Source organism: Aulonocara sp. 'chitande type north' Nkhata Bay, linkage group LG2 (assembly GCF_057382095.1).
Source record: "Aulonocara sp. 'chitande type north' Nkhata Bay isolate Kocher_YH1m ecotype deep benthic linkage group LG2, A_spYH_male_GT1.1, whole genome shotgun sequence".
Lineage (NCBI taxonomy): Eukaryota > Metazoa > Chordata > Actinopteri > Cichliformes > Cichlidae > Aulonocara > Aulonocara sp. 'chitande type north' Nkhata Bay.
Window position 1 is genome coordinate 34,964,306 of NC_141345.1, and position 24,846 is coordinate 34,989,151.

The following is a 24,846-nucleotide window of genomic DNA, read 5'->3' on the forward strand; positions in this document are numbered from 1 at the left end:
TTCTCACCCTGCCTGTCCAGATCCCTCTCTTTTCACAGGGGAAGGTAAACATTCAGTACAGAGAGACAGAGAAAAGGGAGGAATAGAGGAAGGGAGGGATGGGTGGAAGAAGGATTGAAGCCGCCTGTTGCCCTCTTATTGTGTTTTTGTTTTCTTAGTTTTATTGGTGGCTTTGTGGCTGTGTGGAGGATGATTAGGGAGGGAGAGGTATGCAAACAGAACAGCGCTTCAATGCTAGCCAGGTGTCTGCGTTGTTTCCATCTGTGTGTGTGTGCAATGACTGCATATATCTGTGCTTTTGTGTTTGTGCATGTGTGTGCAAACTCCTATAAGACGCTGTGTACACATGTTGCATATGAACTTTACCATTACTCTCGTCCAGGTGAGTGTGCAGATGTGTAGGTATTTTTTTCAGGTTTTTATGAGGAGATTTTGTCTATGTGTTTTTCCCCCCAGGTGTGTGTGTGTAAGTATGTGAGAGACAGCGATAGCCCTTCATGGTCACTGACTCCATTCACCTGAGCACTCCTTTCACACTAAAAAGGCAGCTGACGGTAAAAAGCTCTTTGGACAGCTTCTCTTCATCACCAACCACAGCTGTTGTTGACTCAAATACCCAGGAATCTCCTCCCTGGGTTAACACCCTTTTAACCATCCAACCACATACCAGAAACCTCCACCAGAATACAAAGGATCCAACTAAACCACAAGGTAAGAAGGTTCAAACATGCAGAGGTTTATGTCAAGATGTAGACATTGGCTTCAGCCATGACTGTGGCTTACTTACTCAGATATTAAAGTGTGCTCATAGTGATCATGAGGTCCATTAGAAAACTGGACTTGGAAAAACCAGAATAAACACAAGCTATTTACATGGTTGTGTTACTATTCCCTTCCTTCCTCCATTCAGTGAGTAATGTTACCTGAAGAATCAAGAAAAACATTTAAATTGAACTTTTTCTCTCATTTTTTCTTTTTATGTAAAGCACTTCTAATAAAATCTTCACCAGTTTAGCTCTACTAGTGAAAGCAAAAGGCCTACCATGTTCAAATACTTTCTTCATAATATTAAACACATCATAATAGGATTTACAGCTTGTGAGTCATGTATGTAAAAAGCATTAAGACTGAACTCGTTCGTGACCTCTGAAATGGAAAAATATCCCTGTGTGAAGCCACATAGAGCAAGGTCCATAAGTTTTTGAGCAAAAACAATTTTGAGTCTTCAGATAGCCGAGACAGTCAAGATGTTACTGAAGTGGGGATTTTCATCATTAAGTGCTTTAAGTGTAGCAATTGCAGTCAGTTTTACATATAATCCTCTGTTTTCAAAAGTAATTGAACAGATGACTGACGTTCATTGCAAGGTGAGGCCTGTTACTTTGTTATTTCCAAGTGTTGAAATTGCATATTTGTAGCTGTTCACTGGAAATCTCAATATGAGGTCAGGCCACCATTAGGCCGAAAAATCTAAACGATCATATCAGTGGGAGAGAAAAACTTCTGGAGTGGCCAAATATACAATCTGGTAAATTCTTAACAAGAACTAATGCAGTGTAGCTTAATAACACCAAGAGAATTAAAGTGGGTGATTGCAAAATGATTTCAAAGGTTAAGAAAAACACCTTCACGACATCTAAAAATCTAGAGATGGCTTCACGAATGTAAAAACAGAGGGTTACCGCAAGATCCACTGGTTACACTCAAGGACAAGAAGCCCAGATTAGACTTTACCAGAGCACATCTGAGAGGGAATGTGCAGTTCATAAAAAGAAAGTAAAAATTCTCAAGGCAAAAAAAATGCGATCTTTGTCCATTTCCAAGGCAGTCAAGTGATCCCGACTCAATAGAGCACTTTTTCACTTACTGAAAACAGTCAATGCAATACTTTTTAACCCTTGAGTTGAAAGGTCTGCTGAAAGTCTGCACTTCAATCGCATCTTCATTACTGACTTAGAATCCACCGCTGTGGTGAACAGAGGCACAAATACAACCTGTAGGGCTACTCTGCACATACACACACATAAATAGGGTAAAGTAGGCCAACCATCGAAAAACTTGCACTGAATATTTTTTAAAGATAGTCTTAAGTCTTAAAAATCTTTTGTGAACGAGCAGTGAAATGCTCACGAAGTGACAAACCAGAGCGAGGGCAGATGGGATATGTGTGATAGATGGGACAGGTTGTATCTGGCCTCCGTGACATTTTCATCTTCCTTCCTGTTGCGCATTTCTTTCCTCTCACACTTCCACACTCTTCACTGATCTCATCTCCTCTCATCAGAGAACACCAGTGAGCTCAGCACATCTATCAGCAACTCCGCTCTGTGTCATCCTTCTCCTCCTCATTTCGCTTTATCTTTTCTCCCTTGTCTGTCCTCCCAGGTTCTTCTCCCCAGCTCTTCAAGTCAATCAAACTACAAAAACTAAAAAAAAAGAGAAGCCCACACAGACAAAAGCAGGAAAATGTTAATCTCCCAGATAAGAAACATACTCTTTAAATGTTGTTAATTCTCTTATCTCACAATATGTACATGCATTTTTCACAGCTATCATGGATCTGTCAGGGATCCAGGATTTGGACTTCCCTGGTTGAGGTCATATAGACATGGGTAACTGCTGATTATTGCAAATATTAACAACAGCAAATTCCTGTGAGGTATTTTCATTCCCTGCACTGTTTTTTTTTTCTTAACCCTATCATGCCGAACACCCCGCTCACTCTTTAATGAATCCAAGAAGTTAGGAAACAGTGTGTACACATCATCTAATCAGTTCTGGGTCAAGACGAGGAGTTCAAAATATTTTCTTTCTCTTTTATTTTAATGTCCATTCACTTGTAACTCTCTCCAAGAGAATATATTTAAATGTTTTTTGTTTGATAAGTAATTTGTAGATAAATTCATGACCTGAACTTAAATTAATTAATTAATCAAACGAAGTCAGCTCTCTGTATGGAATTACTATTAACTAAACTAAAAGTAAACTGATTTACTTTATAACATTAAAAATGGCTTATATGGCTGCATGTAATATGGAAATGATTTGGGTTTGGACCCACAGAAGATGAACCCCTGAATCTGCAGGTCATCATTCTCACCACTAAAGTTAAGGTTTGAGACTTCTCTGAATGCACCAAATCATATATTTCACATATTTTTGAGATTTGGCTGCGAGTGCAAAAGCTTCACCTCTCATTGTTTCAACCTTTTGCTTGTGAGGAACAAGAAAGCTGGCTTAAAGGCTGGGCGATGTTAATGCGCATCTGTGACTAGTGCTCAACAGAATTTTAAAAATGTTGCTTGCAGATACTAAAAAGTGTAAGCAGCAAGCTCTTTCAGAACTACACTGGACTCTCATAAACTAAGCGATGGAGCTGAACTGACTTTGTTCTCACATCCTGCCCTGTAGCCATTTCCACTCTTTAGCAATGCCCCATCCTTTCAGCAGTGTTTTCTGTCATCATCTTCCTCTTCGGGTGAGTCAGAGAGCAGAGAGACACTGCGCCTTCACACCCTCCATCTGCACGCAATACTTGTCTGTCTGTCATCCCTCCAGACAGACACGCTGACAGATGAAACGCTGGCTGCAGCTCGCACAGCCAAAGAGCTTTGACTATTTAGAGAAGGACATTCACTTAAAGACAGTCCCATGGTGCTGGAAGGTATTGTGCTGGACTAAATTGGAATCCCCGCCTGCATCTGTGTGACAGAAAATGGATGCAGCAGCACAGCCAGTGAATGCCTTTCAGTGCAGAAGTGAATCTTTAAGAACAAAAAGGCAAATCAGCCAGATTTTACTTTTTTTTAATGGCACCAATAACACGATTACAATAGGAGGAAAACATTTTAAAACTAAATGACAATAGACTGTACAACATTGTCAATATAAAGATTATCAATAAAATTTTGTATATTTTGTCAGCATGTATAAATACAGTATCTTACAAGGACATCAAAGTGGTATTTGCTACATAGCTTACATTATGACTAGAACACAGAATCAATTCATGCAGTATAATGCCCAATTATACGAAAATAAAAATAATAATAAAAAAAATGTCAAAAATAAAATAAATTAGAAGCACACTTTCTTTTTCTATCTTTAGCATTTACAACGTTTCGTGGGCCAATGTGCTGCAAGAGCTTCTGTATGGTCCAAACCACTAAATCAACTAACATTGTCTATTATTTCAACACTAATGTCATTCCATGTACATACTAGTGGTGAGTGCACATATACACAGTCGGTCTGTTGGCAGTTGATTAGCTTTGATGCATATAACAAGTAACAGTGACAGAATGAAAGGTAACTGTTCCAATACAAGAAGAAAAAGAGTAAAGTTCACACATTTCAGGGTGAGCGTAACAGGAAAAAATGGAAGATTTCTCACGAGCAGGGAAGTGAGATCTTTCAAACGATGTTTTCTGTCAAAGAGGCATTTAAATGAACTCCCTTTTGCAATGTACAAAAAGTCTTTAAGTCTGTAAATAAGAGAGTGACCTTACTGCAAGAATGATGCAGGGTGTGGTGTTGCATGCTTGAGATATGCAGGCAGTCTGATGTATATAATGTAAAAGTACAATTACTCTGTAGATAACAGTATCAAATGTACTGAACTTCTTTTCTGCAGGTGACTTAAAATGAAAAAAGCAAGCAACCGGAGGCTTAACCAGCAGTTGGTTCTACATGCGTTCACTCAAAGCACCGCAGGCAACTAGTTCTTGGTGACACAGCCAGGCATACCAGTGAGTAATATAAAAATATACACAGGAGTAAAGTATCTCTATAAAAATATATTTGTACATTGTCATTCTTGAGATTAAAGATTTATGTGCAAAAATAAATTGAAGAACAAGCATTAAAGTTACCAGATGATTCCGATATATCATTTCCTTGTAAAGTTCTCGCTGTTGTATTTTGTTGAGCCCTAAGGAAGGATTGCAGAGAGAAATGTTGCTTTTATGCAGACTGGCGTGGCAAGCATAGAGTCTGATTCATATTCCACATGAAATTTCTACCCTTCTTTTTTTTATGTTTACGCTCTTCTGGACAGAGTCCCCCCACTGTTTCAACCCGACACATGGCTGAACGTGCCTCTCAGCGAGCACCATAATGTAAAACACCTGAAACCTAAATCTTATCTTAGCGTATCGGTTTACACAGTTTTATGAAGTGGTCAGATTCACGAGCAGACGCAGAGATGGATACCTGAGGAAAAAAGCAAAAGAGAGTCTGCTGAAACTTGCTGTGCGTTAATGTTTGCTGCAGCTGCTTTTCTTTGATGTTCTGTTCAGGGTAAATGTTTTTATTTCTGGTGGGTGCAGGTGAACATCCCTACACCTACCAGGAGCACTGAGGTATAAAAAGACATGCAGATAAATGTCATCCTTTGACTTGTGTGTGTGATTGCTGAGACTGCTTTAGTGAAGGCGGTTGAACCCTTTGCCAGGTGTTTTCAGTTAATCTACCCAATTAGGCCCCTGCCCAGGATAATTCAAAGATAAGTAATATAAGAACATAGCTAAGCCTACAAAGCCTGTTTTAACAGGAATGAAAAAGGTCTGACTCATTCAAACTTAAAAGTGGAAGAAAGGTTACAACTCAAACTCAGACTATTTCCTTTTCACGTTGATTGGGGGAGGCTTTATCAACCCCCCAAAAAGCACCTGTGTAGATGCACTATGCGGGTACAGTATGGCGACCTTTGCAAAATCAGAAAAAAATGAAATGAAATGAGGCAAAAAGGTGACGATGCAAAGCAGTAAAGGGATTTTCAGTGACAGAAGAGATCAGGAAGAGATCGAATGATTACTGCAATCGGTTTTCTGACCTTTCACCGCCTTGAATCAAATCTAAAGTCTAATGAACAAGACTTGCAAAGCATCCAGATAGCAGCTGGTGATTCAGCAGAGCGGCTGTCAGCCTGGAAGAAGAAAACAAAAGCAGCCCTAATCCATGCTGGGGTTGAGGATATAGTCGAGTTTGCCTTGATTTGTGTTTTTCATGGCTCAGTTGGGCTGACGCCTGAGATATGCTCTGAAATTAAGCTATTACATTACACACGAGCTACACTGCTCTTTATAGATTAACAGGAAATAGCCTGCCGAATACCACATAATCATTTATATACACAAGTAGCTATATTAGAAATCCTGTAGTAAAGAGAAAGTTTTTGTAATGTGACTGAGGAGGCTGTGTGGTTATGATAACGACATATAATGTTGTTTTAAGTTACCTTTAAACTGCTCACTTAATTGTGTCTTCAAATAGGACCTTTGAGCAAAAAAAGGAAAAAAAGTGACATCATAAAAAGTTTGAATAAAACAGATTTAGGGTTTTTCTTCCCCTCACAGAATGAACTGAATGCCAGGTTGATTAAAAATAAAAACCATATTTCTTTACATTCTTCATTGTTCTTTTCTTAAGTCTGTTCATGCACAAAATGTGGCTGCAGCAGAGTTGTATAATTCCAGGCTTTTGTGCAGTCTTTGCATGTGCTTTCCTTGTCCTTTGCTCTGTACACCAGCAGTTAGTGTGGATTTTGATGGCTGGATTTAAGAGCCGAACGTGAAACACCAAAGCTTCCTACTAACCTCACTGCTAACACTGGTAATGAATGTGCTGATGCTGATGCACTTTCCCATCCACATGTGAATGTGTGTGTGTATGTATGTCTGTGTAGATCTTTGGGTAGATTTTGGGAGCCAATCCGCTGCCTCCCTGAGCCAGGAGGAGCTGCTGGTGGGCAACGTAGTCCTCGTACGAAAGACAGTCTTTATCCCCGCTGGCTGGCGGAGGAGAGACCGTTGGGCAGGTTCGGTCACGACTGGCCACGGGCAGACGCTGAGCAGAAGGGAGAGCAGAAGACGATGAAGAAGAGGAGCAGGTGCGTTTTAACTGGCAGAACCAGAGAAGGGCAGCGCCTAAGATGAAGGCGACGCATGCTGGTACTCCGATAATCACAGGCCAGGGGAGACTTGGAGATAACGGTAAAGGAACTGAGTTGGGGGGAGGCTTCCGATCTGCAGCGGAGAGAAAATAAGAGCATTAATGACAAGTGGAAATAAGACATGCTACATGAGTCATGGTGACTAACTTTACAATACTTTTTTGCTGTAAGCTAGCATGTTGTTAAATAAAGGTGGCATTAGAGACAGAGGTTTGTAAGAAAGGAGGTTAGCTAAGCAGATTGTAGCTAGGGATTCATCTGAAATGTGGATGTCAGTTTGAAGCTGAATCAAAAGCTTGAATAATTTTGATTTATGAGGCCAGTTTATTCAATTCAATTCAAACATCAATTGGCTCAATAGCAAAGGGCAGACTGAAAGTATTTCACTTCTGGTACAGCAACAGTAAACAGTAGCCAAGTGAGCTGAAAACACTGTGAAGCTCAAACAATGAGGCTTAACATTTGCCGGGAAGCTTTTTAGTGCATGTACGATAAGATAACGAGTTGTGGTCAAGTGTGTGGTAAGAACTGATGCGAAGAGCAGAGAAAGCAGAAACGAATCGCACTGGGCTGAAATGCAATGAGTGAGGTAAATCGCATAAATCGTCTGTTTTATTTATATTTGAATCTTATTAGTCTTGGTCTCGGGCGCCACGGTGCTCCAGCGGTTAGTACGGTCGCCTCATAGCAGGAAGGTCCTGGGTTTTAATCCAGTCTGGGGTCTTTCTGTGTTTGAGTTTTGAATTTGCGTGTTCTCTCCGGGTACTTCTGCTTCCTCCCACAGTCTTAAGACATGCATGGGCTTAAGTTATTTGGTGATTCTAAACTGGTTTTAAGAGTGAGTGGTTGTGACAGACTGAAGATCTGTCCAGGGTGTACCCTGCTCCTTTCTGGGATAGGCTCCAGCCCCCTACCCTTTATGGTCTGCTCCACATAAAGAATGGTTAGCAGTAAGGAGTATAAATGAATAATTAACACTTGTATGGATCGGTTCTTGGTATCCACAGTTACAGTTATCTGTGCCTCTATTGGAAGAAAGAAAGACCATACATCTGGAATAAGAGCCACAGATTTCTGCTCACATAAGAACTTTTAGGTGAAGTTCTTGTGGCTTTGTAAACTATAAGATCTAATAATTCTGTCTCTGCAGGCAGCACGTTTCTTCCTCTGACCTGGAAGCACAGTGAGGTAGGCACTCCTGAAGCTGTAGCCCATAGTGTTGGCTCCCATGCAGATATACATGCCGGCATCTTCCTCCTTGGCTCTGGTTATCAGAAGCTTGTTGAGGTATGATCCATCAGGGCGTGACCAAACGTCTCCTGGAGGCAGGACCACAAAGTGATAGTCTCCAACCTTGGAAAAAACATCAATACACACCTCAAAGTTAAAAAAGAATTCAGTCTAATGAATAATGCTGCTAATTTGCTTCAGAAAAGGTTTTTTTGTACCTCTATGGTGGAGTTAAATTTGTTTTCATCACCAGGTTCGACTCTTTTAAGCCACTGGATAACTGGCTTGACGTCACTGCGGACTTTACACTGAAAAGACGTGGTTCCCCCATAATCCACGGTGGTGTTGACAGGGTGAGTACCTGTCAGGATGGGTTTAGAGTTGGTACGTTCTGAAGAAAGAGACAAAATAGACAAACGTGCAGAAACATAAACAGAAACTATTTTTAATGTTGTATTCTTCAAACTACAAAAATGTGAAAAATGAAATGGTTTGATTATTTTATTTTCTAATTGTCTGCTTTATTAAGAATTAAACGAGGAGGTATACACTTGTAATCAATTTATTTGGAGTAAATTACACCAGAGAGAGTAATAATTTAGGTAAAGAGGATTATTTGCTGTATTCACCTTCCGCTGCATCATCCCTGTCTGCTAAAGACATGCAAACAGATCATTTATCTGTAGCTCTTGTTTCTTCTTTATCAATTCACACAGCTGATAAAAAGAGGCCTTGCAGAGATACTTAATCATCTTCTTTCCGTTATCTGTTAATCTGAGAGCAACAGAAGCCTGAGTGAGAAAGGCTTTTTGGTTGGTGGATTACAGGATTAATTAATGAAAGAAAACCAGCTTTCAAACTTAGCTTAATTTCTAGGTGGTGGTGATGATATGGAAACCTTTTCTTTGTATCTGATAAAGAGTTCAAAGAATACATTTCCCCCCTTGTAAACAGCAGTGCTAGCTTAATTTTCATGGTGCTGGTATAGACTTTAAAAATGTTAATGTAACAGAAACAAGCCCTGAGAAAGCTGAGGTTAATTCCATTTAAATACAGAGGGGTTGTCATACAGCTGAAAATTCACCTCCGAGCACAATTTATGCTCCTGCTATAGCGTCTTGCATCTCCACTCACAGGTTATACATGATTTTTAAAAGCTTTATTGGGTTTCTGACCCTGTGTCTCTTTTTTTCTAGTTCTCTTTCTAACAGCTGGGAATGACGGACAGTTGGATGAATCTCAGCCGATAGAGAAAACGTCACATCTGACACAAGCAAGCAGCGGCTTGATTTACTTTCTTTTTATTTTATGTGCGCTTGTGTGTGTGAGACTACAGCTGTGGTTTAATATAGAACAGATGTGTGAAGTGGAGTGAGAGTGTAGAGAGCTAGTTTGAGCTTCTCAACAGAGCTATAACATTTGGTTACACGCAGTTGAGTGGACACACGCACAAAACCGACACCATCTCTCCACCAAACAGGTCAACACTAAGTCGATCGATCTTCCAACACAACCTAATACGGCACAAAACACCCACAAGTCGCCATAACACACATTCGACCCTCAACAGTAACAAGACTCTTTTTAAAAAGCGGATCACACTGCAGCCTGAAAAGCCCGCTGAACATTTCTAACCTGTTGGACCGATGTTTACAGACAACACTAGTGGGGGTAGGGCTGCCACAAACTATTATTTTGATAATCGACTAGTCACCGATTATTTTTGCGATTAGTCGACTAATCAGATCATCATCCATTGGACATAAAACATACAGCTTATTGCACCAGCATTCATCTGCTCTTATATAACTATCATTAGCTTACAGTTTTAAGTGTTTCAGGTCTGTGCTAACTAAAAATAAAGAAAAGATGATAGTTTATTACATTTTAATGAAATTTGCAGATTGTTTCGGTGAAGTTTAATAAACTCCTTGCTATCTAAAATATAACAGGACACCGGAATATATTCTCCAGCATCTCACACTTCTGATAATCAGCTGTCTGCTTGATGTTTATTCAGCTGTGCAAAAACTAACTTTAATCTCAGCCAAACCGATTTACTCAGGAACAAATAAAATACGAAAAAAAGCCAAACAATAACATTTTTAAGTTATCTAACTCGAGTAGCGACAGACGGCGGTGGGTTTGAAAACGATTTGCCGGGAGTCCGGTGTTCTCACGCTCTACTGAGCTAGCTATCGAGCTAGTGGGTAACAGACGTCTCCGGAAACGTCGGAGCGCTTTTGAAAATATGCGGTGTCTTGATAAACTGAGCAGATATTTGAGGTTTACACAGCTACATTCTCGCCTGAAAATATGTTAAACGTTTATTTTGTGACCCAAAAAGAATAATAAGAGTAATATTAAAACTAACCAGCTGCCGCCATTGTTGGAAACTGAGCTGGGCTGCGCTATGAATTCTGGGACAGCTTCTTCTTCTCCTTCGGGGTTAAACGGCAGCTGGCATCCTTGTACATGTAGTGCTGCCATCTTCTGTTTCAGTCCATTATTACACTCTTAAACCCTACTACTCATTCCTGCGTCTTTTGTGATCTTACAAAGCTTCAAACGAGGCGTCGACTTTTAAATCAGTCGTCGACGATTTTGATAGTCGACGTAATCGTGACTAGTCGACTAATCGTGGCAGCCCTAAGTGGGGGATCAATAAAAGCTGCTGAAAGAAGACTTTTAAATAACCTTCTATTCTTAGTGATAAGCCAGAACCTTCTCAATTATGAGCACTTTTTATCCTGTAAAATATAAATGTTTGTCAGCACAAGTTAAAAGTCATCAATTACAGCATAATTGTAAGCGAAATCTGCTAATGACTACCATCTTAATGTCATTCTCTCTTTCAATAAAGCCTGTATGTGAGCATGAGCGGTTGCTTCCTGGCAGCAGACTCTTTGACAACAAATCATTTAAATGGCTGAAAAGTTAATTATAGTGATTTTGATCACATGCTCTTAGACATCCTGCATAATCACTGTACCGTGAGTAAGACTGGAAACAAAACCCATTTCAAACCCTGCTATTTTGTCACGCCGGCCCTTCAGTAAAACGATGATGTGTACAGCATAATGTGTATTATTGTTTCAGTGAGAGACATTCCTACTGGTCTATAATATAACAGCAGGAATGCTAAAATACTTGCACGCCACATTCCCCCAAAATTTGCTTTTTGATGTGTCACAGCATGAGATGACCACATATAGCCATATATAACGCATACACTGAACATTTCACGAGCATGTTTCTGAATGGGAGGCGGAGCCTTAATCGCTTTACCTGTAGAAGCACCTCCCAGAAGGAGACACCTTGTTTCTAGCTTTCTAACTAGGTTTAAAGGTTTCTTTTTAAATAAAACTCCCAGTTAGGGCTGGCTCCGGTCACTCTGAGCCCCCCTTTAGTTGTGCTGTTTCACATTCATTCAGGGTGATGGGGTGTCTGTTGCTCCTAATAGCATTATCTCTATTTCTGATGAAGCCTTTGAAATTTCCAGAAAAAGCTTGAGTGTGGCCCTCAGGTTACCATTGTTTAGCATTACATACTAACTGGCAGTAAGGACTTGTGATGAGTTATTTACTAGCCCTGTTTATACTGTAATAGTATTCTGACCTTTGAGGAAGGTCTCTGCTATTTTAAGAAGGATGATAGTACATTTTGAAAATACTCCCTGACGTCAGGCTTCAGCTAATGGCTACCAAAGTTGAAAATGTGGTTCAGCATCACCTGATAACCTGAGCTAATCTATACTCTATACGAGACCAAGCATTGGTGACTTACGTATGACTTCCACTTTGTAGGTGGCGTTGATCTCTCCCGCTCTGTTGGAGACGTGGCAGGTGTACTTCCCGCTGTGCTCCGGCGTCAGATTCTTCAGACTCAGAGTCCATCTCTTCTTCTTCCCTTCCCCTCTTGCTCCATCTTCCTCGTCTACCAGTGGCCTGTTGTCCTTCAACCAGACAATGTCAGGGCGAGGATTACCGCTTGCCGTGCACTTCAGCCGCACAGAGCTGCCTACTGGGCGCGCGATGACGCGTTTCCTCATCTTTGCTGGCTGAGTGAAACGTGGACGAACTGCAAGAGTAAAGAGAAGGAAAAAAAATGCTCATTAATTAGAGAAAGAAAATAAAGCTTGATTTGAAACCACTCAAAAACATACAGAAACAAACACTTCATTTCTCTCTCTTAGTCAGCTGCAGGTGGGAAAAACGGTCTGATGCAAATTAAATTGTTAGTCGTAAATAGTTTACAGAGTCAATTTACAGATCTTGTTGCTTCGACCAGTAAAACATTCCTGAACTCATAACAATTTCAGTTATGCTACCTGACAGTTTGTGTTACATGTTTGTGTTACAGTTACATGTTTATTATTTATTATTCCCCCCCCCCCACATTCTTTGACGAATAACTGCAAAATGCCATCTCTGGATAATTAATCCCTCCACGGGGCTGTTAAAAACCTTTTATTATTACAAATGTTTGGGATTACAGATTCATTTTATGTCCCTCCAACTGCCAGAGCTTGTTCATAATCATAAATTATGCACCATGAAATCACCTGCTTTGCTGTTAACAAAATTTAACTGAGCGAGGACTGAGACTTGGTGAGTGATGTACAGTTTTTGCAGTGCGAGGAGCGTAAAGCAGACTGAAGTCATTTCTGCGGGCAGTGCCAGGAATTCCATGTTGTGCTGTAACAACATATGGCAACGTGCCTCTTGGTATATACAGTGTAATTTGCTGTAATAAACCCTAATTGTTTTGTTTAAGAAAAAAACTTGAATCGCTTCCTCTTCTCCCTGACACAGAAGACTTACATCACTGAAAACACACACATTTTCCACTGATCCACATTGGTACCCCTCTCCTGCTCATAAAAAGGCCATGCATTGGACTTGAAATCAAGCGTCCATGGGAACTGCTTTCTAAAAACCAGAAAGCAGCTATACAAGAGCGAAGCATCACTTTAAATACTCGGTTGTTATTGCACAAGTCATAAAAAGCTAGACAGTGACCTAGCATCACACCGAACAGCCATTCATTCCATGCATAAAGCTATTCAAACATCCACATCCTTCTACCGAATGCAAGAATTAACTCCATTTAGTACCACAAATATTTCATTGCTGAACAATACCTCAGTCTAGTCTATTCATACATACACATCGTATTTAAAAAGCATAACAATCAGTGAAAACAGATCAAAGAGGTAAAGAAAAACCTAAGCAGCAGACAGGAGAGGAAATCACTCACAGGAGCGCTTGATTTTACAGCCCTCATATTTTAGCCACAGCAGATAGCCATCAACCGGGAAGGTAAATCACCCTGAAACTAGTGCAGTTTCATCTCTTTCTTTAGACACAGTTATTATTCTAGCTCTGGATAAACAAACAGGGAGAAGAGTTATGTGACGGGTTTGTGCGCTCAAATTAGGAGATTTCAGTACAGCTGCATTACTCAGTGGAAACACAGCTCTCTGCCGACAGGCCTGAAGCTGGGCAGGATAACAAAACAAACATACCGGAAAGGCTTTTAAGTCTCACCTCTGTGCACCCTGAGTCTGAGAAAAGCTACCGGACCACAGCTGAGCTGTGACGAGACAGAGTCAACATATCTAACAAAGAGCGAGGAAAGAAAGTAGCCTGGATGAGACAATGATTCATAGTTTAATGTACAGCTTTGATGGGTACACAAATTCAACCGGTGCATGTGTTTAGACTGAAAATAACTGGTCAGTCTGGGAAAGAGCCAAAACAAAGTTTAGTTGAACTAGACTGGACAAAGATGAAACTGGAAAATGAATAGAATACGGCGAGGTGTAATGGAAATAAACTGATTTATACTGTCTAAGATGAACCAAATCAAACACAAGTTAAGAGGAAAACAGATGAAAGGCAAAAAAGTGAAGTTCATATTAAGGTTAGCAGCTTCAGAAGACTGATCGATTGCCAAGAACAGACAAATAAAACTTGAAGTGATAGTTAGAAAAAACAACGATAAAGAGACCGAGTTAAAACAATAAAAAGCAAAGGTAAAAGAGAGGGCACGTGAACAAGCCGAAGAAAAAAACACAGAGGCGAGAGAAGCAAGGGCGAACAAAAAAAGCCACGATCGAGAGAGGGGAGAAGGTGAGAGCCAGAGTGAGCAAAAGGGCAGGCTTGTTCTGGGTCTCGGGGGCCACTTCAGCGCCACACTTCACAGTGTAAAAATACTGCTGACCCTCCGACTGACTGCCTTTGATCAGGCGGTGTGCCAGAGACCAAAAGTAGGAGCGCCACGGTGGGACAGAGCGTGCGTGCGAGGGACAGAAAGAGCCGTATGAAATCCAGCACGGATTTTAGATGCTATACTGAGATAGACGAGATAATTCCCAACGCGAGTAGTTCTGGTGAGGTTCTGTGGAGGGTTAAAATAAGTTAGGGTTAAGATTTAAGTAAAGATTTAGGTTAAGAATTAGACTTCAGGACTAATAAGACTAATAATACCAACTAGATTCTTAAATAAAGAAAAGTAAGGACAAATTTGTTCAAAAGAATAAAAAAACCACAATTTTTATCTTATATAAAGATTAAATTTAGTTAGATCTACTGGCTGCCTCCAACTGATTCCTGTTGAAAAACTAGAAATCTGTTTTTTAACAAAAATGATTATGAGCTCAATTTTAAAAGGTTTTTATAAGTTTATGAGGTGTTAACAAAACTTTTTGGATTCTGATTGACAGCTTATTGAAAGTTAGTTTGAACACTACTCTCCTCGGATTCTTTAATTGAACTAACACACTTTCTTGCCTATTGTTTCTTCTCCCAGTAAAAAGTCAGTACGTATGATAGATGACAGCCTAGTATCAGTGTATCCAGTAATATTTAATTGATTTATTTTGATACCATTCTTTTTATGTCTGAAAATAACTCTCCGGTGTTTCCACTATCTTCACTTTTCATTTAACTCTGGAAAAAAAAGGTTACAAGCGTAATACCATATATGGTGTAACTGTTGTGTTAGTGCATGCACTTAAGATGATTTATCATTCAGTTTAGATAATATGCCATAAAAGGTCCTGTAAACACAGAGCAAGAATTTATGTTGATGTTTATATATAAACGTATGTTTGGTTGCTTAAATGACCACAGAAGAGAAACAGAAGTGCAGCAGAAGTGTGTCTGAACTGACAGAGCAAAAAGAAAGAGGTGAAGGTGAGAGAGTTTGATGAAGTGATAACAACAAGTAAAGAAAGAAGGGTTAAGCTACATGACAAGTGGGTCCAGGAACACTTGGGAGGGGGGAAAGGAAGGAATGCGTCCGCCCAAATCACACCTCACACAAATAGACTGCTCTCCACTCTGTCAGAGCCAATTACTTGCACAAACAGCCACCGCGATGTGTGCCCGCGCGTATTTGTGTGTCTGTGTGTGGGCAGAAACCCTCATCATTTCCCCTCCTGACAGTGTGCAAGGTGTTTATTGTACAATCGGCTACTGTATGCTGTCTCAGGTTTCACTTCTAAGCTTGTTTCTCATTTTCAAATGTTTATATCTCGATAGTGATGAGAACCGAGAAGTCACGAGTGCTTACCCAGTTTCCCGGCAAGCTCTGGGGCATGTTCAGAATCACTGTGGGCTGGTCCTGCTCCATTTCTTGAACTGGAATCATCTGGTGAGGGAAAAAGAGAGACAAGAAGACAAGAGGTGGGATTTGAGGATTGACCCTAAATTAAAAAACAAAACAAAAAAACAACAATAGCTGAAATTACTTGTTTTTAAAGTTACTATTTTAAACAGCCCACTTGTACAGCTTAAGTAAAATAAACATCTTTCTGAATGCAAAAGTGGAGGTTTTATTTTATCGGTGTCTGACTGCTGTTTTTACATGCTACAGCTGCACTAAAGGACCAGTGTTTCAATGTAAAATCAATTCAGTTCAATTGAATTAAAATGTACTTATATAGTCACCTCAGTCACCTCAAGGCGCTACATACTGTAAGGTAAAAGCCCTACAATAATATAGAGAAAACCCCAAAAAACAGAGAACCACCTATGAGCAAGCATTTGGCAACAGTGGGAAGGAAAAACTCAATTTTAACAGGAAGACGCCCTCAAACCAGTCTCAGGCAGGCAGCCATCTGCCATGACTGACTGGGGTGAGGGGGGACAGAACAAAAAACACACTATGAAAGAGAGTCACAGATTAATAATAACTAAATCAAGATTATTTGCTCGATTCCTGCAAATTACAATCAGAGGACTGTTTTATCTCCTAACAGCTGGAAGGAGAAATACAGAAGCATCATTGTTTTCACTCTAGATATGCAGGTTTTTAAGTGAGATCTCTGCAGCAATAAAAGTCGTAAAACAATCCTAGAAATGATGAAGGGCAGGTAAATTCAAGTTAAATGTGTAAAAGCTTCTTGAGAGCCAAGCAAGAGTAATTTCAGTCAAAGCAATATTTAGAGAACAATTATTTTACAGTATACTGTGAAGTCCGGCTTTCACAAACGTATTTTCCAGCCAGTGTTCTGCTCTCCACCGTGTAATTTTAAACCGCTCAGCCGTGAATCACCACCATATACTTGTTAAATCAGGAAACCAAATGATAAACAATATGATTCAGTAAGTTAGTGCATTTACCAGCAATGAAAGCCTTGACATTAATGCTACTCCCCTACCATGCTTACCCAAGGCCCTGCAGTTTTTAAACCCTGACTCACGTCTCTGAGAAACCGTGGTCTTAAATTTGGTCCTTCAACTTTGTAGCAAAGGGAAAATTTCCCCTTGGTGAAAAATGAAATGGAACAAGCTTTTCTCTTCATACAATGTGTTCAATCACACACTACAGTATCACACTGCTTTAATGCTGCTGTATCAGGTTCCCTCTCTCTCCACGTCTTCCTCCAATGATTATCAAAAAGACACAAACATCTGTCTGAACCTTTATGCAAGGGAAAGCTTCAAGATAGAGTCATTGCATCCAAAAGGGGCCTTTAAAGGGGATGGCAGGGGGCTGGGAGGTCTGATACAGTCCAATATCAGGTCTGTCAGAATACATGTGGGGGTTGTACGTGGTTTGCTTGGCTTGAACCTGAAACTTCAACCAACACCTGATGCTGGTTATGAAAGGAATAGAAAAGGGAACCAAACAGCCTTGGACCACCTGCAGAACGTGTGTGTATCTGTGTGTGATGTTTATTGTGCATGCTGGTCTATACCATTTTTGGGGATTTTAGAAGACCACCTGAAAGCTTAGAGTGTTTAATGCAGCGCCAAATGTCTTTAAAGCATCACTTTTTGTATGATGGAACAAAAAACACATGAAATGCAAATACAAGACATGACCTGCATCTTCTGGGTTGGTATTAATAGTATACTGGGAGTCCACGTGGTGGGGCTCCTGTCTCTATGGGTGTGTGTGCGTGTGTGATATGAATTTCTCCGTGGGTGTGTCAGTGCATGTGTAGATGTGTGTGTTCTAGCATTATTTAGCTAAATGGTAACTTGAGGTGCCGGTATTCCTGTCAAACCTCACTCCTCCTTCCCTCTTTCGGACTCCCCCTTCATCTCTCCCTCCTGCCACACGCACGGCTAGTTCTGAGAAAAGGCAGGGTGTTTGAAGCTGAGCGGCAAGGGGGTCTAATCTAAAGGGGAACGTGGTTTAGCACTCTTACCAGAAAGCAAACCCTCCCATCGCCATCTCCTGCAGACCCACTCACAGATGAAGGCTTTAAAAACCTTCAACTGTCCATACGGCACAGCCAAACAGAATATCCAAAGTACTTAAGTGACCATATATTTCTTTAAAAACTACAAAAAAATGAATGATTCTGTTGCATGATTAAAAGATTGTGGCTTGTCGGTGACTTAGTCATTAAAACCTTGGAAATATTTATTACCTGTAATTCAAAACTGTGATGACATTTAAGATGAACTTGTTCTTCAGAGATGCAAAAAAAGGTCTAAATGTCTCCAATTTCTCTTTTCTACTAGCACCTCAGCTCAACTTGACTCGACTGGTCATTTTCCATTGCAGATGAGTCCCAAGATGCCATTTGTATGTGACACAACCACAACACAGCAATGGAGGACATTGAGGCGATGGTATACCTGCTGCTAAACCCATCCTTTTTAGAGACTACTAAAAAGGACCTGGTACCAGGTTCTACTACTTAAACAAAGCTACTAGAAATACTTCTATAAATACTAGATGCTTGTAGACGGCTTCGACTGAGAGACTCTGAGACAAAAGAACAAACCAAGACTCAACTGCACTAAATATTGTTCATGTTTTGAATGTGACTGAATGAGATTTGCAGTCTTCTTGCCCTTTAGTGAGTAAAAATACATATTTCAGTGTGAAATCTGCAATCTGTCAGCACGTTCAACAACCAGGCTTTCAAACGGTTTCTGCCAGCGGAGCCAGTTTCATACCTTTCTTCAGCTCGGTTACATGAGTGCAGGGCTGCGGGGGCAGACTTAACGTTTTGCTGTTTGTTTCAAGTTGAACACACACATAGTCGAAAATATACCCTCCCTGCTTCAGCTGCTTTTAATAAACAAAATGCTTTCTTCTGATCTTGTTCCACCTTCTAATGTTCGGCCAGATACGTTGCCTGGTGCTGACAACAGCTAATACACACACACACACGGACACACACACACACACACACACACACACACACACACATGAAGACCAGTGTGTAAGGACTGCCAACAATGAAATATTCAGAAACAGCAAAGATGAGGATGATGAGGGTCTAGTGGTGAATAACAAAATGTTGGACATTGGCCAAACTAACTTCCTACTCATTGCATACAGATGCTTGTTCGTGATTCCTTGGTATCACCTTTGAATGCACCAAGTGTCCCTTTAGCATAATGTTTCCACTACTAGTGAGGTATATGGTAGAAAAACAGGTTAAAAAGAGTCTGGAAAGTACAAAAAACTATGGTTAAAAACCACAATTAAACCAACCCTGCACAATAAAACAAGAAACAAGAAAAGGTTTGACTTTGGCCCTACCTTTTGTATTTTCCATCTGTTTTTGGGCCACATGTTTCTGGTCAGTGTCAAATTATAACATCATGTACATAATATCTTTGTGCTTGTCTCTGCTGTATCATTGTGAAGATTTATAGTCCTTGAAGAAGATGTGCAAGGACTTTATTTCTGTGTCTGTACAGGCAGTGGATACAAATCCATATTTTCCACTGAAAGTATGCAGTTTGCTACCTGTTGTGAAGTGCCATAATTGTAAAAACATGTGCGCTTGTAGCTTCTGATGTGCAAATCCACAATGAGTATAAAATTTATGGTCGCGCTCCTTTAAATATTCCTGCCTGGCTCTGAACTGAACATTCACTCCTTCCTCTTTCTTGTGCTTTGCATCTCTTTTTCATTTTCCGCCTCTTTGCTTCTTTGTTTCTTTTTATTCATTTTTGTCTAAATCTACATCTACAGGGGGGAAATGGTTCAACAGCGTGCTACATTTCACACTTTAACCGGCCGCATACCCCTCTGAGAGTGTGTGTATTTGTATAACCTCTTCTTGTATTTGCTTTCATGTCTTTAGAGAAAAGGCAGCAATTGTACATGAGCACGCTCAGAAATATGACTCCCACAGTCCAGTGTGTGTATGTATCTACGAGTGTGTCCAGGGGGCAGTGTTTTCCTAAAGGGTCATGTCCTTCCACGTTTTAATAGAGAGACATTGGATATGTGGACAGAACCTCCGTGCGTGCGATTAAGCTGATGTGTGTGCATGTCTGAGGGAGAGAAAATGGTAAATGGTAAATGGCCTGTATTTATATAGTGTTTTACTAGTCCCTAAGGACCCCAAAGCGCTTTACATATCCAGTCATCCACACATTCACACACTGGTGATGGCAGCTACATTGTAGCCACAGCCACCCTGGGGCGCACTGACAGAGGCGACAGAGAAAAGGATGTTTCTAGGTCAGCCTCTGCTGACCGCTGGTTGTTGCAGCTTCAGGGCCAAAACCAGCAGTCCTGATGTGAGTTTGTGTGTCTGACAAACCCTGTAAACCACTGTTAGTCCTCTAAAATTGACCATCGTCATAGTTTCAGGCTTCATGCAGCCACAGCTTTCTTCACTAACTTGTTTGACTTCTTATTTCAGACAGGAGCTACCACAAGCAAAGGCATTTTACACAACACTGAAAGGAGAACCATTGTTCAGTTAAACCTTCATCCAAGGAGGACTTAGTTTCACTTAAGCTCCCTTTAAATATTGTAGAGCAGCGGTCCTCGGACCGGTACGTGAGTCGTTTGGTACCGGGCCGCGAGAGTTGAGGCCCAGGTCTGAAATGTCTGGTTTTCAGGGTTTTCATCGGTTTTCAGCGTTATTTTGTTATTACTTTTATCGTTAACTCGGTTTTCTTGGGTCTTTTCACGTGTGTTATGAATAAATCTTCTTTTTTTCTGTACCGGTACTAGTTTTATTTTGTTGTATTTATCCGCGACACCTTAAAGGCCGGTCCGTGAAAATATTGTCGGGCATAAACCGGTCCGTGGCGCAAAAAAGGTTGGGGTCGCCGCTGTTGTAGAGGGTTGCAGTTTTGACCAAAGCTGGATCTAAACCACAGTGCATGCTGTGCAAATGATCAGAGAGACCACAAAATAACCTTAAAACATTACACAGATTACATTTTCACTTTAAAGAAGAAGCTAAATCAGCAGTAATTATTAACTGTTTACCTTGAAATAATATTTAATATTTGTAGCTTTCAATCATATTTTAAAGTTTTGAACATATTATTGAATTAGATATAGATATTATTCTTTTCAACAGATGTAGTTTGACAAGCTAAAACTTTCTGTTTTCAGTCAGACTTTATTCATTTTATTAAGAAAACCTGTCTCTATTCTGTATGTGATGGCTGTACAAAAAGACCATTCCCCAATCCCCTGAGTTAATAATAGCACAGCTTTACTGAAAGCTCTGTTATAGTTTCCTTTGATTTCCTTTTTTTTGAGCATGCTTTGTTGTTTGGCAGTAGACTGGCGACCAGTTCAGGGTGTACCCTGGAAAAGGCTCCAGCTCCCCAGGAACGCTGAATTGAATAAGCAGAAGAAAATAGATGGAAGGAATTTGTTGTTCTCAATGACTGATTACTTTCGCTTCTACTTGGTGTTCATTATTATGAACCTGCAGTCAAGACCGCAGTGCCTAGAAATCTGGATGAGAAGTTCAAAATATTTTAGTTTTAAAGACTCATTAAGCCCAAATACTACATTTTGCAATGCAATTCATCTCATCTACCAATAATAAGCAATAATATAATATGCTAAAAATATTCAACTACAGCCTTTACATGCACATGACCACTGGGTTGCTTTTAGTTTATCAGTGGTGAAAAAGAATGGCACCTGTGCACATTCTGACCTTCAACTAGGCCGAGCAGGGCACCTATTTATTATTTATGTGACTGATTTAATCTAATAATGGCCACAAGATGGGCTGATGGCATTTAAAGTGGACAGTATTACAATAAAATTTAAAAAAGAAACCTGGGTAAGAGGGTGAAATTGCAGTCTAAAAAAAGAACTGAATGTTTGACAATGTTAAATCCCATTTTTTCAGTACAGTTGTGTTAGCATACATCTTCCTCCAAACCCATCTTTTATAAGAGCCAGCAGAATAAACAACATTTGTCCTTCGGCAGCTGTTTGGCCTGTCAGTGCTCTGACCCTCTACCTAAACACACTATCATTATAATTCAATCAGTTCAATGAGACTCTGGAAACAATGAAACCACATGTTGTGGGTTTCTGTCTTTTGTTATAAGCCTACTATTGTGGGAGATGGAATAACACCAAAGGTTACACACATTTTTGAAACTTAAATGGCAAAGAGAGAAACATCCAAAACTTCTCTTTTTACATCCGTCTGTTTCTTTTTCACAAAGTATTACACCATAGCATCTCGAGCCTACGTTCCAAACATACTTTTCTCTCCAGCAACATTGTTTTTCAGAATATTTATGCATAGTCTGTTGCAACTCTACACCAAAGTGATTATAATAAATGGTTAGATATACACAGTGTAGCTCTAGATAAATATAGGACTGTGGACAGATTCTGCAGTATGGCTTGTGTTTAATATGTAAATAGCAGCTCATGTAATCCTCTAAGTGTGTGGGAACAAACAAAAGCCTCATCAAACACATGGCTATAAATATGAAAGTGTCAATAAAAATAAAATAATGAGTGAAAAGCCCGAGTTTAGGTCTATAACACACAGCACCTAAGAGCAGGGTTGATATTTTGACAAAACATTTCTTTCACTTTTGTGTGGCTCATTGAAAACTGTGCAAACTTGACTCTTTGAACTCCACGACCCATATCTGCAAACGTAACAAAATGCCAGTAACTGCCTGCACCGAACGACTAATGTTTTTCAGTCTAGTATTCCCCCGGTCAGTTATTTACTTGGTGTTTAAGTATAATAATGTTTAGAGTTGACTGAGAGTCAATCAGCACACACATCTGATCGAGCCCACTTGTCAAATGTGAAGAAAATAGACAAAACAATAAACTGGATTCAGTGTAATCGCAGATAATCTGATGACATTTGTTTTCTCCAAATCAGATTTTTCCGGTTTAAAAGTTTAAAGATGAAGCGATAATAAAATAATGATCAGATCTTATCCAGCAAGTTTTAACTAAACTTCTGTTACCTTTCCATCAACCTTTCTGTTCTGTCTTCTTTCTCTCCTTTAGCTCGCTTGCCCAAAACCCATTTTACACAACACGTTTGCACAATTAAGATTTGCCCCCTGATACATGGTGTATAGGTAAAAGCAGTCACTTTATGTATGCATAAAGCTGTCATGTTCTCCAGAGAAAACAGTAAGTGTACACGTGTGCACATGTGTAGTTCATTCCAAAGTGCACACACACAGACGCAGATTTCCACTACTGGCTGTGCAGATGCTGTGTAGCCTTATGGAAATGATTACAACTTGTGCTGCTTTGTCCTCTATTAACAGCATGGGAGTGAGAGACAGTGAAAGGGACTGCGACACAGAGAGAGAGAGCAAACAAGACGGGATACGACTGACTTTTTGAATAGGTCAGGACGCAGCAGGAGCGAAAGATGAAAAGAGAGTTGGAGAGAAAAAGGCAACAGTATGGAGAGAGAGATTTATTAGCTGTATCCACAGGGCAGACACTCATACACTGCGGTTAACTTCTGCTCCGTGTGAGGAGCAACACTGGCTTAAATGACATATTAACTGCTTGTACATTTGCAAGCTCAGACTACTTAGTGGCCAGTGATCACACTGGTGACGTGTGAAGACATTTTCCATCATGCATTAAAGTACTAATTCACGCACACATACACACACACGCACACACACACACGCATAACTAATTTTTGAGCTGAAAAAAGATCCTTGTATGCTCATAAGAAAAACATCTTTTGCTCTGAAATGTTTCAGGAACATTTGATCTCATTACCCCTCAAATGCAGACACACGCAGACATGCGCACACCAACACCTGATGGAGTTTCTCTTCCAGCTAACCCCATTCACTTGTCCAACCCTTTCCACTGGCCCCCGTACACCAGTTTCTTTTTTTGTTTGTTTTTTACGAGAGCAACTTTACGATGCTGTTTACAAATGTGACTACACGATGTGCCATCCTGGACTCTGAAATATGATGAACACACATCAGTGTTCGGGAGGGAAATTGATTCCAGCTTTCTGACCTATTTGGTGTGAACAAATCCAACAGAAACACGCACTCAACTAATTCACGAGGCGATCTAAATATGGGGTTGATTACCTAGCATTCCTTAGCAGCATGTGTTTTAAAATAAGGGAAAATCTGAGACGGCTCAGGGTGCATGTGTGTGAGGATAAAGGTGGGGTGACATCCAGGAAATCTTTAATTCTGATTTTGTATTTTAAAGCAAGGTAAGGACTCTGATTGACTAGGGTCCCGAATGCAATGTAACCTTTTAACGCTGGATGAATTTGAAAAGAGGTGCATATGGCAGATCATTTTGGAAACCAGCAGCAGCTACTTTTCAGTTTTTCCAAACTCAGTAAGCTCCAAAAACATTTTCCTCATTTATCCATATCAGCTCATAAGTTTTAGTGGAACAAAAATTAGCAACATTTACCTCACTATTCAGCTATGCTGCACCAACAGATACAGCTAAGCCAGCTTTAAACACAGAACTGTCTGTGGGGTTGAAATAGAGGCACCAAAGGCATATTTTAGTTAGCTATTAAGCAAAATACGTCAGACAAAAAACCTTTTTTTATTATATATTAGATCCAGTTTCAAATGAAACTGGGGGAAGTCTTTTTTTAAATACTGTAGTGGGCCTCGGAAATTGGAGATAAAGTAAGAACAATAATAACTTTATTTGCATAGCATGTTTCAAAACACAGAGTTCCAAAGTGCTTTACAGTTCAAATAAAAGCCACACACTGAAGATAAGTGAACTTGCTCAAACATACAGACACGTAATCAGTCATACCGGCAGGCATTCATTCCAAATTACACACATACATGCAAATGGTTGCAAACTATGGCCAAAAATGAAGGGGAAGGAGAGGTTAACCTATAGAAATGAGTTTTCAGCAGTCGTTTACAGCAAATAACAGAGTCAGCCGGCCTGATTGACCGAGATAG

General features: G+C 40.1%; 1 protein-coding gene across 3 annotated transcripts in view; it reads right to left on the minus strand.

The window, feature by feature from the left end:
* Positions 1–3,790: 3,790 nt before the first annotated feature.
* fgfrl1a (fibroblast growth factor receptor like 1a) overlaps positions 3,791–24,846 on the minus strand; it is a 67,714-nt gene continuing 46,658 nt past the window's right edge. For 2 of the 3 annotated variants that reach the window (XM_086260435.1, XM_086260425.1), the window contains 5 exons: positions 15,761–15,838; positions 11,969–12,262; positions 8,401–8,573; positions 8,125–8,305; positions 3,791–7,025 (listed from right to left, as the gene is read on the minus strand). In XM_086260435.1, the coding sequence (XP_086116561.1) occupies positions 6,604–7,025; positions 8,125–8,305; positions 8,401–8,573; positions 11,969–12,262; positions 15,761–15,838 (1,148 nt within the window). In that variant the 3' untranslated portion in view covers positions 3,791–6,603. The remainder of the gene's footprint in view (positions 7,026–8,124; positions 8,306–8,400; positions 8,574–11,968; positions 12,263–15,760; positions 15,839–24,846) is intronic. The other variant, XM_086260429.1, reaches the window with a different exon arrangement.